This window comes from Poromitra crassiceps, assembly GCF_964638095.1.
Source record: "Poromitra crassiceps genome assembly, chromosome: 12".
NCBI classification, from domain to species: Eukaryota; Metazoa; Chordata; class Actinopteri; order Beryciformes; family Melamphaidae; genus Poromitra; species Poromitra crassiceps.
The window spans coordinates 18,623,538-18,638,872 of NC_139632.1; the positions used below are offsets into that span (position 1 = coordinate 18,623,538).

General features: G+C 46.9%; 1 protein-coding gene across 1 annotated transcript in view; it reads right to left on the minus strand.

Moving 5' to 3' along the window:
• Positions 1-11,836, minus strand: part of ssbp4 (single stranded DNA binding protein 4) — a 115,378-nt gene extending 103,542 nt beyond the window's left edge. Inside the window, exons 1-2 of the mRNA XM_083647245.1 lie at positions 11,761-11,836; positions 1,499-1,571 (exon numbers count right to left, since the gene is read on the minus strand). Coding sequence (XP_083503371.1) covers positions 1,499-1,571; positions 11,761-11,816 — 129 coding nt within the window. The 5' untranslated portion in view covers positions 11,817-11,836. The remainder of the gene's footprint in view (positions 1-1,498; positions 1,572-11,760) is intronic.
• Positions 11,837-15,335: the final 3,499 nt, after the last annotated feature.

Here is a 15,335-nt window from a genome sequence, read left to right on the forward strand (position 1 = left end):
GGGACAGCGCATCAGATGTGTTGTATGGGACAGGGCAGCAGAGGTGTTGTATGGGAGCAGGGCAGCAGAGGTGTTGTATGGGACAGGGCAGCAGAGGTGTTGTATGGGACAGGGCAGCAGAGGTGTTGTATGGGAGCAGGGCAGCAGAGGTGTTGTATGGGAGCAGGGCAGCAGAGGTGTTGTATGGGAGCAGGGCAGCAGAGGTGTTGTATGGGACAGGGCAGCAGATGTGTTGTATGGGACAGGGTAGCAGAGGTGTTGTATGGGACAGGGCAGCAGAGGTGTTGTATGGGACAGGGTAGCAGAGGTGTTGTATGGGACAGGGCATCAGAGGTGTTGTATGGGACAGGGTAGCAGAGGTGTTGTGTGGGACAGGGCAGCAGAGGTGTTGTATGGGACAGGGTAGCAGAGGTGTTGTATGGGAGCAGGGTAGCAGAGGTGGTGTATGGGACAGGGTAGCAGAGGTGTTGTATGGGACAGGGCAGCAGATGTGTTGTATGGGAGCAGGGCAGCAGAGGTGTTGTATGGGACAGGGCAGCAGAGGTGTTGTATGGGACAGGGCAGCAGATGTGTTGTATGGGAGCAGGGCAGCAGAGGTGTTGTATGGGACAGGGCAGCAGAGGTGTTTTATGGGACAGGGCAGCAGATGTGTTGTATGGGAGCAGGGCAGCAGAGGTGTTGTATGGGACAGGGCAGCAGAGGTGTTGTATGGGACAGGGCAGCAGATGTGTTGTATGGGACAGGGTAGCAGATGTGTTGTATGGGAGCAGGGTAGCAGAGGTGTTGTATGGGAGCAGGGCAGCAGATGTGTTGTATGGGAGCAGGCCTGAACACTGGACATTACGCAGGAAGGATGTCCATTAAGGAAGAGGATGCAACACATTCGAGCCCTTACCTCCTCAACAGTTCAGGGGCCTAATATCAGACTAATACGTCTAGCAAAGCTGGGACAAATGCTTACAGTACGTCTGGAATATGGCTTCAAATACTAGAAGTACACTGCATTTACCGTAGCAGCGACTGGCTTTGCTTCTTAAATGTCAACGCCACAAAGCAAACATTGCACGTTTGCATACAATATTTCAAAGCACTACTGTATAATTATACCGTGTTAAACATTTTATGATTATACCCTCGAAACAATAATGAAGGGCAGGTAATCATATCAAGTAGCCCAGCTGATCCATGTTTATATTAGCCACAAATTAACAAATAGTCACACTAATGCGGCTCAGGTCTTGGGTCATTGATTTCATAGTATTGCTACACTTTTAACTGTGCAGACATTGACTAGATGGGACACAATGGTAGGTTTAGCCATGTTACACTTTTAACTGTGCAGACATTGACTAGATGGGATACAATGGTAGGTTTAGCCAACAGTCTCCTTGACCCCGGGCCAACTCGTAATGTGAATTCCATCCCTGCTTGTACAATAGAGGGGGAATCACAACCATCCGTTAGCCACAGGAAGCCCGTGTGTGAAAGCGCTTCTTACCTCTGACAGGAAGGTCTGTGCTGATTTCTGTGCGCCGACGTGCAGCAAATACTCGTACACATATAAAGCTAACCTGGAAAACAGAGACAGAGAGAGAGAGAGAGAGAGAGAGAGGTCAGTGCTCCGATTCACATTCTTTACACTTCCATCAAACTGTCCATTTGTTCGTCAGACCTCCTCATTACCCTCTCGAGCACGGTGCTCCTTTGAAAGATTGACACCCTCGTGCCAGTGCGATGCACAGACACGCCACACGGGGGCCGGAGCCTTTTCAAAATGACGAAAGGCGATCGCTTCCGTGAACGCATATGGCACTCGGACACGTGTGAGTTCCGTCGCGAGTCGCCGATCGACTGGGGGAAATTTGGAAATGTGCACAATTGGCGGAAAATCATCAGTGTGTCATTCGAGACGGCGCTTGGATAAACAGGGTGTTACTGTATGAAGATGTGATACGCTGTAGAGGAGCTGTGACTGTGTGATGTAAGCTCTCCAGGCCTGAGCTAAAGAGCCTCGGTGGCACTCGGCCAAATCCCTGTGGTTTTAGGAACTCTGCTGTTGAGGCACAGAGGCTGAAACCAAAACAATGTAGACACCGACAAAAACAAGAGAAGAGGAGACCAAAAAATACTGAGTCGTGGCCGGACATCGCCTGTTGGATTTCTGTTGCTTTCCGTATCATCTTGATGCCTCTCTAAGTGTTGGGCGACAGATGAACCGCCCCGCAAACACACACACACACATACACCCTACTTTTGGTGGGGAAAGTGACCCCTTGCCCCCTCTTAAGCAAACAGCAGTAAAATGCACTATTCAGGGATCCTACACCTTTTCCAAAGCCAAATTCAAACACTTTTCAAGCATTTTCACGGTGCAATTTCAAGCTTTTGCAGCACCTTACAGCTGTGGTAAATTACATATTTATATACATTATGCATATAATCAAAAATGATGATCTCACTTTCACTTATTTCAAGAGGCTCGAGCGGAGTCATCTTCATTTTGTGCAAAAGGCAAACGCAACTAGGCTCTCTCTCTCCGACTTATTTTATGGCTTATCTACAAATCAAACTATTCATTCAGATAGCGATTTATTATGAAAGCAATGCAATTACAATTTCAAGGCGTTTCAAGCACTTTATTCAAAATCCAAGCACTTTTCGAACCTTGAAAACACAACATTAAAACTCGGGTGTTTTCAAGGATTTGCAGCACCACCCGTAGGAACCCTGAGTATTGGACAGGCAGCGCAGTCTTGAGGTGTGAATCAGGGCAGAGGGGAGCGCCTGTGTTTTGGGTACAGTATAGTGATGGAGTGTTCTTATGCTGAGCACATGCCTCAAGGCCGTGCGCGCGCGCACAGTCGCACACACACACACACACACACGCACACACACACACACACAGTCAGGCTGTTTGGGCTGATGCCGGGTGACACTGAGTCAATCGATAATGAGCTGGGCCAGAGTTGAACAACCTGATTCTTCATCTTCTCAAAGATATCATTGGGTTTCACCGCAATGTCTCCACAATGCATCTGCTCAAAGAGAATGATCTCCCCCGGCTGGTCCAAACCAGTTTCCACTAGGCATGAGATGTTATCGCCTTATATATTGCTCACTGTTACATCAGATCAAGTGTATCATCAACACCCACTTCAGATATGTAGTGTAAACATGTTTTACCAAAAAAATAAAGATTTATTATTAGACACAGATTTCCATCTGTGCGTGCTGCGCACGCGTGTGTGTGTGTGTGTGTGTGTGTGTGTGTGGTCTGTCAGGGATCGCAGTCCCAGAAAAGGATTAGTGGGAGGCATCACCAGTAGCCGGTAAGAGCAAATTGCCGGCTGTAAATGTTTCATAGTTCTCTCAATTATGGAGTGACCGTGTTTCAGCACCGTAAGTGAAAGCGATCAACAGTGTTGTTGTTTTTTTGGCCTTTATTTAGGAACAAGTGTGCTACTCGCTCCTGCTTATTCGCAGTATGGATGTTACAGGTTTGTCCTTTTTCCTTGTATTGTCGGCGTGTGTCCCGACGCTCATTCATAACAAGCACAGTGCTGACAAAAGCATCAGTCTCCGTCTAGCAGGATCCAGGCCCGCTGCTTCAGCCTTCATCTCTGGGTAAAGAGGGGAGTCAGTTGGTGTAAAATATAAAAGCAGCACCTCTTTGCAGTGTGAAATACCCAGTGGCAGACGTCAGCTCCTATACAGCCCGTCCACACACACACACATACAGGATCCAACAGAGATTCCCACGAGTGGCCGCCGCCATGAAAGTTTCATGGCGGCGGCTGGTGTGATCTGAGGGCCTCTATGCCCCAGTGATGGGCACCTGCCCCGGCTCGCAATACATTATTCAAAAACACTCATTCAATCCAGGCTTCAGGGAGACACCTTTTGTTAGTCTGTCAGAAGCGCTACGTGTAACTTGGCTGAGGAGAGAAGACTTCCTGTTAGCTGATGGAGCAAGGCCCATGGAAGGCCAGGGGGAGATGGAGGCAGATGGAGGGGAGATGGAGGGGAGATGGAGGGGAGATGGAGGGGAGATGGGGAGTGGTGTTGGAGCTGTGCGGTGCAGGAGCACTGTGTCAGAGGGAAACGTGAAGGTCACTGACTCTTTGAATGTGGTGAAGCCGCTTTACTTCCCCTCTGAACCTGCACTTGCTGACATGCCTCGTTCAGGAATAAAGCCATGAGATGTTTACAGGCCACAAACAGATGAGGAGGACAGTCCCTTCCATCTTGTGTTTTCCTCTGCTACACGTGTTGACTCACGCCGCTGCTCAGCTGCTCAGCTGAGGAGGGCCACAGATGAAACTTAACAATGAAGCAGGCTGATGCAAATGACGTGATGAGAGGCAGAGCTCAGTGTGAGAAGAAGTGCCACCCTGAGTGGGAGGAAGTGTCTGACCCGTTCTTTGACTGCAGACTTGTTATCAAGGCTTCTGTGAGGAAGCTCATCTGTACACTTAGTGTAAAAGTTAAAGGAACCTTCCACCCTGCCATGCTGGATGCATCTGCTCGCTCTCTCTCTCTCTCCCTCTCTGTCTCTCTCCCTCCCTCTCTCTCTCTCTCTCTCTCCTGCTCCCCCTCTAAAGCTGGGAGGTCATTTGAGCATCCTCTAGCAGCATAGTGGTGGGACTGTTTTTTCTCCCATTTTCTCCACAATTGTACTTGACCAATTCCCCCCAGTCCCAGTCGTTGCTCCACCCCCTCTGCCGATCTGTGAAGAGTTGCAGACTAGCACATGCTTCCTCCGATACATGTGCAGTCACCTTCTTTTCACCTGACAGCAAAGAGTTTCACCGGCAGGACATAGCGCATGGGAGGATCACGCTATCCCCCCAGTTCCCCTCCCCCCCGAACAGGCACCCCAACCGACCAGAGGAGGCACTAGTGCAGCGACCAGGACACATACCCCAACAGCTTCCCACCCGCAGACACGGCCAATTGAACCCGGGTCTCCACAGTGGTCGGCAAGTGATTTGACCTCTACACTACCCAGGCGCCCACAACACCACTCCTATTCGTCACCCCCCTTTCTACCTCTTCATTCTGTCACCTTCACCTTGTCCGGACTAATCAACACTTTGCTCCTTGTCCACAGTCTCCACACATCAAGGAGACGCCTCATCCCCGTGAAACACAGCTGACATGATGTAGCCCCGGGCTGCCCACATGCTTCGCCTCCCCGCGCCTCCCCTCCAGAGACAAGGGCATCTCCGCTGAGTTTAGCCAGCTAAAGCACAGACAGTTAGCAAATTAACTTCCCTGTCTTCCTTTCAATAATTCACCAGCCAGAGCTGGGCCAGGGTTAGATAACGTACGTATGGAGGAAGTGATGGAGGAGGTTTAAGCAGGCCGCTTATTGCATCCGTTTTCCTAGAAGACCTACATCTTTCACAAATGTATCAAGATCTATAGCATCCATAATTGATGTATTCATTCACATACCGAAAGCAATGTAAGAGTGACTGGGTAAAAACATGAAATTATATAAAAACTGTGCTGCGTGTGTGTGTGTGTGTGTGTGTGTGTGTGTGTGTGTGTGTGTGTGTGTGTGTGTGTGTGTGTGTGTGTGTGTGTGTGTGTGTGTGTGTGTGTGTGTGTGTGTGTGTGTGTGTGTGATGGTGAGCGGGTGTGAGTGATGATACATCACTTGATAGTGAATGAGGGAGAATGATGCCTGTTGGAGACACCTGTAAAGCCATTTCAGTCAAGCTTATTCCCCGTACACACACACTGTTTCTATTTGCTTGGCTTTGATATGGCAGCTCCTCTGTCAAAACAAATCAGTGTCAATAAACATGCTGATGGCTTGAGCCATGGGTTAATCCACAACTGGTCGCACACACGTGCACACACACACACACACACACACACACACGCACGCACACACACACACACACACACACACACACACACACACACACACACACACACACACACACACACACACACACACACACACACACACACACACACACACGCACAACAAATTTGCTTGCCAGAAAATGTTAACTAACTTGTGAGGTTTCAAAGTCTGATAATTTGTCCATTTTCGCCAAGTTTGATTTTGAGAGGAAAAATGCTTTTCAGTCAAAGGGGCAGAGGAGAGAGATTAATAATGATTTGTGAACAAAGGATAAGACGTTATTGACATTGCTGACATATTTTTGTTATCACCGAAGCCTCCTCCTCCCACAGTCGTTAACAAGGGCCGTAATGTTATGTACCTTATGTACCAATAAAAATTTAATAATTTTAAAATTCCAAACCTGAGAAAGTAAAAGAAAAAAAATCTGAAAAAAGAAAGATTTACTTTTAAGACAGCATGAATAATATCTCTATTCTCTATTCAGATAGATACTTTTCTCTTTAGTCTTTGCGCTAATAAAACGCACACAAAACAAGCACTTTAGGCCTCCGTGCATTGTTGCTAAACTGATTAACAACTTCAAGCATGTAGCCTCAATATTTATACTGTCACTTCTTTCAAGTGAGAAAACGAACACGTTTTTGCAGATGCACCAAACGCATCCAGCGACAGGCAGCATTAATTGACTGTTGACATATCTGAAGGAAAACAGAGTCAGTCAAAGGGTGGCGGAGTCAATCAGCGGTTTCTTTACTGCTACTGCCGTTTCTGACTATGTGCGTGTGCAGTTCTTTGTGCTTCGCTCAAAAGGCCAAACTGCAGATGACAGAGCCATCTGTGTCGACTCAAAAGCACGCATTCACACATAAAGATCTCCATCAAGCTGCATGTACAAATACATGGGAGGAGCACGAGGAGGAGTGGAGGATGTAAAGAAGCCTGCGTTCAAAACAAAACGATTCACTTTATAGGAGAAGTTATTTCCTCTACAAATCCAGCACACACAAATAACCGTAAACAAATGTAGGGAGGAGGATTCTGTTGGAAACTGAGGACAGGTTTGAACAAATACAAGATGTTTGATCAAACTATTGAAATGATTTGTGAATGGCACCTTTTATTAAGATGTTAGGGTTCATCATACACATTTCAAAGAGGTTCCAATTACTAAATGATGAGGTGACATTAATTTTGAAGCTGCCGTATACCCGGTTGAAATTAAATTAAATGAAATGCTGAAAGAAAAAAGGTGTGGAGAGTAATTAACATCTTTGGTCACAAGGGCACCCAATTCTACCTCTACCGTTTTATTTTTCTATTTCTTCTTTTTTAACCAAAATGTCTGATTACTATTATTCTTCTCAAGGATGTGCAAAAAAAACAGAAAGCAACATCTAAGCTCAACAGCCCACCCATGCCTCCCACCTGTGATCTCAAGACAGCAAGACCGTGGCAATTGAATTCCCATTCTATAGCGAGGCCTTGGCTGTGTTGTGGAATCGACATAATTACTGAAATGTGTGTGTGTGTGTGTGCGTGCGTGTGTGTGTGTGTACGTGTGTGTGTGTGTGTGTGTGTGTATGTGTGCGTGCGTGCGTGTGTGTGTATTACAGCACAAGTTGGATTCAAGTGGGTTTCAAGGATAGAAGAAGAAGAAGAAACCATACACTTCAGCGTACACACACACACACACACACACACACGCACACACACACGTCTCACTACAGGCTGTACACCGAACCTGAGAGCTATTCTGCCATGGTGCATCAATGCAATCACACTCTTTCCAGATGTTCTGTTAGGTGGCTGCTTACTGGACTTGTTTGCATGGCTGAAACACTGTAGGCTGTATATCACTATAGTACAGATGGTGATGAAGTTCAGAATGAAGTAGAAGAGCACTCGCTGGGCGTCTGGCTAGTGCAGCGGTAGATTCCCAACACGAGGGTCGTAGGTTCAAGCCCCTGTGTTGCCTCTGGTTTGGTCGGGCGTCCATACAGGCACAATTGTCTGCGGATGGGAAGCCAGATTAAGGGTATGTGTCCTGGTCGCTGCACTAATAGTGCCTCCTCTGGTCGGTCGGGGCACCTGTTCAGGGGGAGGCGTGATCCTCCCATGCACTAGCTACGTCCTGCCGGTGAAACTCCTCGCTGTCAGGTGAAAAGCGGCTGGCGGCACATGTATCGGAGGAAGCATGTGCTAGTCTACAACTCTCCCCAGATCATCAGAGGGGGTGGAGGAATGACCGGGACACGCTAACAGGGAATTGACCAAGTACAATTGGGGAGAAAACGGGGGGGAAATCCGGAAAAAAGAAAAGATAAAAAAAATGGCATTTGCTTGTTTTCATCCTATTGGGTAACAGAGCCTACTGCAAGCCTATGCACACACCACGTCCAAGTCAGTTACTTACAACATAGCACCAATGCAATGTAGGAAACCTGAAACATTCTAACTGAAATAAACAGAACATCATTATCTAAGGCTGCAGGGAAGCAGCTGCCCATGATCGCAACGCCAACACTTAATAAGAACCATGTAGCACCGAAAACATGGACAGCATTGCAGCACATAAGCCAAAGAAGAAAATCCCTAAATCCACTCTCTCATCGGAGCTGAAATGGTCTTGTAAAAAATGACTGTTGAAATACAGTTGTATTGTAGTAGTAGTAGTAGTTGTTGAAATACAGTTGTATTGTATAGTAGTTGGTTTTTTTAATAGCCATTGGCTGTTCTGTTCCACAACTTGTGCAGTGAGGTTACACCTTACTTTTCCAAAACAGTGTTAGCAGCTATAGCTGTCATTCAAGGTGTCACCATGCAAGAGCAAACCAGGATAGTAAAAAAAAAGAAATGTTGTAGGCCTCTGCTCTTTCAAATATCTGTAATTTTAGGAATTTACTGACATTTACTGGGCGGGAAAAGCATCTATTTCAAAAGGATTTACTCAAGCACCACCAGTGGGTCCAGCGTAGCTCCCATGCCTTGCGCTCACCCTTGCCTTGTCTGATTGGCTGCTTCGAAAACGCCGCCCTGAACAAAATTGCATATTTTGCATTCTGCCACTTCTCCTTCCACCCAGCTTTGTGTGAGCAATCTGGCCATGCTTTTGTGCCACTGAGTTGAAATCAAAGGGATGATGACAAGTTTAAAAAGGCAGACGTTTACACATTAGTGGAATCATATAATTTCAGGGGACACGACACAGAGATAATTCCTCCTAATGTCTTCCATTGGAGTGGATTTCAGCTCGAGAGAAGTGATTTTTTTCTCTTTTCTCTTTTTTTCTGAGAAGCAAGGTGTGAATGTCAAACAGTGCCGAAAATTGATTTAGACGTATTTCTGAAACCGACAGACAGACAAATGGAAAATCTATAACATTTATATATACCGGTATTATTTATTTTTTAGTATGTAAGTTCAAAATCAAGCATCGGGCCCCGAGCTGCAGGTGTGATGTCACACTGTATCACAGAGTCTGATTTAACCAGATACAAGTCCATCAGGGGCTCTCTCTTTTAAATATGTGAATATGTATATGCCGATAATGAATATGTAAATAGGAATATGAGCTAATGCAGTGATGCATTCAAACAGCTGTTGTGAGCTCCACAATTACAAGGAAACATGTGTTGGCCCTGTGGGGGCAGGTTAGGGAGACAAGACAGGTGAGAGGGAGAGGGCAAGCACCGTCCGTCCTGTCTGGACAATACCTATAGGTACTGTATATGACTCTCTCTCTCTCACACACACACACACACACACACACACACACACACACACACACACACACACACACACACACACACACACACACACACACACACACACACACACACACACACACACACTTAACTAATATAAAGGTTTAAAAAAGGGGAATAAATACAAGCAAACATAGTGAAATTGCCAAAAGTCATGAATATTGTTGCTAGCAGAAACATGCATATTTTTTACATTTTCAAAACATGTGTATTTCTTATTTGGGTTGAATTATGAATCAGCCTATAGAGAGTATCAGTGGAAATACACACTGCCTCTGCACGGATTTCAGTCATACACATTAATAGTTGAAGAGTTAGTTGTTGAAGAAGTATTATGTGCAACTGAAAGCACAGCTTGAAAACACTATTAATCCTTGTAGGCTATTAATCTATAGTTTTCAATGTGCTTTCTGTCACTACTTTTCACTGTTACTGTTTAAGTTGCTATGCTGTAGCAAACAAACAGCTGTAACAGTAGCATAATGTGTACTGATGGTTCATATTCAAAGTACTATCAAAGCATCATATGCTGCTGGTTCAAAGGTCACTGTGCCTGCTCTTCATAAAACCACATGGGATTGTTTTCATTTAGGAGTCAGCCCTCTGCCTAAACACACACACACACACACACACACACACATGCGCGCGCGTGTGCACACACACACACACACACACACGTACACAAACTGCTACTCAATTTGCCGACAAAGTGATTATGAATACAAAGTTAAATGAAATGTTCATGTCACTAGACATGTACAAAGTGGTAGCAAGAAATCTTAAGCAAAATAAGCAAACATCTCTGGGAAACTCAAATCAATTTATCAAAAATACAAGAGAGTTCTTAAAATAAACGTTTGTTTCTGTTACTGTATGAAATCCGGTGTAACAACAGGCTCTCAGGAGCTGAAAGTGTCTTTACAATTCCATCTCAGCAGGGATCTCCGCTCACTTCTCTAATCACAGACTGTTAGTGCTTAAAAATAGCAAACGGTGATAAAAGGCTATAGCTCAAACAGCCTTGCTTATCCTTGCTATGATGCAAAGAAGGTCCAACTCTTTCAGTAATCCCACAGAAAAAGAAAAAGAAACATTCTGGGTAAGGAACAGGAGATGTGAGGCAGTGTAAAGCCAATGTGAGGGATAATGTCATTTCGAAGTTTCACTGGCTTTTTGCCTTCATGCAAAAGCACGAAGACAACCACAACCACAGATGTTCTAATATCTAAAAAAAAAAAAAAAATGCCTACAATATCTAACAAAAAGCAACATGTAACTGCATTGTATCAGATGTACAGTGATTTGTAAAATATTCCAAAACACAGTCATCAAGAATTACAGATCCAATCAATCATCAATCAATCAATCAATCAATCAATCAATCAATCAATCAATCAATCAATATTATCAACACGACCTACTGTAATACAGCATAGAGCTGCATGACTGAGTTGCTCTGCTACATGTGAGTGGATGCTAAAAAGTTTACCCCTGCTGTATGACTGAATGGGACAAAACTTTTCTCTTCAATGCCAGGCTGGATATAGCGCTTCAAAAATAAACAGCGATATCCTAAGCAAGCCGGGCATTTCTACTAAATTGACGAGCCTCTGAAACACATAATAACATAAAATATAGCGAGCTTCATCTGCGAAAGTTCACATACGTCCGTGCCGTCTGTCCGACAAGTAAAACAGACACATTTTCAGGCAAGAAAAAAGCGAAATCAACCTAGCTGCAAAATGTGTTTCTTCGACTTATTGCTGCAGGAGTGCATTTAGATATATCACAAATTAAAATATAACGTGCTGGTACATTGTTACTCCACACTAACGTTAGGTTGCATGCTGGAAAAGTCGTCTGCTGTCCCGTGTGCGCGTTTGCACAAACACACATTATTAGTAAATATTCTCTGCAATAACAAAAGTGCAACCAATATGCTGGAAAAAAGTTAAAGAGACGCGCCGATAAGTGGTGGTGGTGGGGGGCAGCGCACTCAGGAGCGCACTTAAGTAGCTACAGTACACACCTTTTAAATTACAGTACCTAGTTTAGAAAGTTGGACTCCCCCGTCACATGCAGGTAAAACTCTTAAATAGTGCATAATCCACTTACTTTTCTCTCGCTTGGCTATCGGAAGGGACGACAGCTCCTTTACCTTTGGCGTACATGCTGGATTCTGTTTTAAGACTTTTACCCCACTCAACACCTGTCAAAGAAAGCAGCCAGGAAAACGCTCCATCTCCATAGCTACCCCTTTAGTGTTTTTCCTCCCCCCTCCTCCTCCTTCTCTCTCTCTCTCGCTCTCCTTTTTTTTTTCTTTTTTTTTACATCTCCAACATTGGCCACAAATCAGGCACAGTTTCTATTGGGGGGACTTGAAACCGTCCTCTGTTGGATTTTTTTCCCCTCCTCAGCCGCTCTTCCACAGACCCGCCCGTCCTCCCTCTGCTGCGCAACGGTGGGGGCTCCTTAAAGGGAAACGCACACTTCTTGTTTACTGACCTCAGAAACATGAGGAGAGAGAGAGAGAAAGAGGGAGAGAGCGAGAGGGAGAGAGAGATAGAGAGGGGGGGCGGGGGTGAAAAGCAGGCTGGGTAGAGTCTCTGCACTCTTTGGGCCCTCCTTTTGGGCAATTGGTAAATAGCTCTTATGCTTTCTAAATCCCAAGACTTTGCCGTCAAATGTTTTGGGGGGTGTTCATTCACACTAATGAGGACACACTACCCTTTTTTAATGTAAAGTATTTCTACATATTGTTACCCACAGGGGTGTAGTGAGGGCTGAGTGTAAATCCACGTCCATCGGTTTTAGCCTTTTTCCCCCCTTCCCTGGAGTAAAGTGTAACCTTGCGATGCAACTGGATTTGCGAGATCATGATCGTACATGAAATCCATCGCGCTGCAAGCTAGTGGTTTAACTCCGTCCAGGCAGTTGTCCGGGCCAAGGCGTCCAGAGGCAGCTACAGGCGGGATTTAGGTGTGACGACAGCACACGAACCCGTGATAGACAGATGGCTCATCCAATCACCTGCCAGGTATTTTTTGAAAACACCTGCCCTTTTTTTAAACAGTTTTCCAAGGACGAGTTGGTTCTGTGTAAAGAACCCTCTGCAGCAGTGTTAGGTTAACCGTGCCTTCACACCAAGGCGAAAAAAAGCTTCACTCATGCAAAATATTCGCCAAAGTTAAAACATTTCCACTCGAGCGAACAGACGATGAGGTGAAAATCGTGTCATTAGTGCCGGGAAAATTGACGTCCTTCGCCTCATTTGTGCCGCCCAGGGAGAAATCACATCTAATCACGCGTTTGCGAAAACCACCCTTGTGTGAACGCCCAGTTAGCCCTTGTTCACACAGGACGCCGAACGTAAGCAGAACTGAAGCTTGAAGCAGGCACAAGCTGAACGTACGCCTTACCGTTCACACAAGACGCCTTGTCTTCTCCTCTCAGCGCCTATACTCTCACGCCTTGAAGCCGCCCACAACTCCCATTGACTTCATGCCTGCGGCAGCGCGGCTTCACACTTGAAAAATCGGCATCAATCCTGAGTGATCGCTTCAGCGTGGCGTGAGCGTGGCTTCAGCGTGGCGTGAGCGTGGCTTCAGCGTGGCGTGAGCGTGGCTTCAGCGTGGCGTGAGCGTGGCTTCAGCGCGGCGTGAGCGTGGCTTCAGCGTGGCGTGAGCGTGGCGTGAGCGTGGCGTGAGCGTGGCTTCAGTGTGGCGTGAGCGTGGCTTCAGCGTGGCGTGAGCGTGGCTTCAGCGTGGCGTGAGCGTGGCTTCAGCGTGGCGTGAGCGTGGCTTCAGCGTGGCGTGAGCGTGGCGTGAGCGTGGCTTCAGCATGGCGTGAGCATGGCTTCAGCGTGGCGTGAGCGTGGCTTCAGCATGGCGTGAGCATGGCTTCAGCATGGCGTGAGCGTGGCTTCAGCATGGCGTGAGCGTGGCTTCAGCGTGGCGTGTGCGTGGCTTCAGCGTGGCGTGAGCATGGCTTCAGCATGGCGTGAGCGTGGCTTCAGCGTGGCTTCAGCGTGGCGTGAGCGTGGCTTCAGCGTGGCGTGAGCGTGGCTTCAGCGTGGCGTGAGCGTGGCTTCAGCATGGCGTGAGCGTGGCTTCAGCGTGGCTTCAGCGTGGCGTGAGCGTGGCTTCAGCGTGGCGTGAGCGTGGCTTCAGCGTGGCGTGAGCGTGGCTTCAGCGTGGCGTGAGCATGGCTTCAGCGTGGCTTCAGCGTGGCGTGAGCGTGGCTTCAGCGTGGCTTCAGCGTGGTGTGAGCATGGCTTCAGCGTGGCTTCAGCATGGCGTGAGCGTGGCTTCAGCGTGGCTTCAGCGTGGCGTGAGCGTGGCTTCAGCGTGGCGTGAGCGTGGCTTCAGCGTGGCGTGAGCGTGGCTTCAGCGTGGCGTGAGCATGGCTTCAGCGTGGCTTCAGCGTGGCGTGAGCGTGGCTTCAGCGTGGCGTGAGCATAGCTTCAGCGTGGCGTGAGCGTGGCTTCAGTGTGGCATGAGCGTGGCTTCAGTGTGGCGTGAGCGTGGCTTCAGTGTGGCGTGAGCGTGGCTTCAGTGTGGCGTGAGCGTGGCTTCAGCGTGGAGTGAGCGTGGCTTCGGCAAGGCGTCAGCGTGGCACGCGCACCGGTGGTGTGAACAGCTTCGCCTGTTAACAAGGACGCCGAAATGAAACTTGTGGGTTCAGCATAGGTTGAGCACCGCTTCGGCGTACTTTGTGAACGGGGGCTTAGGCTACCCACCTTTTAGGGATACATTTGTCATCAAGTAGTGTCAAACTGATATTAGAGCATAGGGCCTTTTAAGGAAACAAAGCATGAATTAATGGTTTTCTGAACATGCAAATTAATAGATTTTTGTTTATGCTGTTGGCTGTTTTCCTTATAATAATCACTAACAGGAGGTCATAGTATACCCACCTTGTTAATTAGGCTACCATTACTTCACTGATTACCTGAGAAATAATCATTGTTGATGAGGCAGTGATGAATGCAGTTCAGACAACTGAACCAAAATGTGATTTCCGAGCAGCGGCAGGAAACGTGTTCTTCTGTTATTCCAACTCTACAATAACAGATGATCCACGAGCGACGAGTTAATGAAGGGCAGTCATGGTTATCACAGGGGAGGCTTTAAGAACCGGTCTCCTGTGCCAACCCAAACTCACTGTTCTCCACAGAACAGTCCCCCCGCAGTCGCAGAGCGCCGCTAACAGTATACTGTAAATTCCATGTCTGGCGTAACGCTGCTGTCCTGATGAGATCTCATATGCTCCAAGATTTGTTGTCAGCTGAAAGCGGACGGCTTATTATCCACAGAGAAACCCAAGTGACCCGAGGGCAACCCATTCTCCCTGACACTGATGCCATTTACAAAGCAGTGGTAGGTAAGTGGCACATCAGTCAACTATGTAGCTACAGTATTATAGTATTAGTCCAAGATTAGTAATTCATATTGCCAAATGGGACCTGCTCACTGCATAATATCATCTATGATTAATACTCGATCCTCGAGGTCAGACAAGTTTATGGCATTTGCAGATAGGCCCAGAGCCAGGATGTCTTCAAGACCTTGCACTTTTAATTTAAATAGATCTTTTTTTAGCATGCTTATTTATCAAGCTAGTTCAATGCTTCTGTGTATAGAGATCAGCACAGGATCGACAAGGCTACAGGAAAGAAACACCACCTCTGG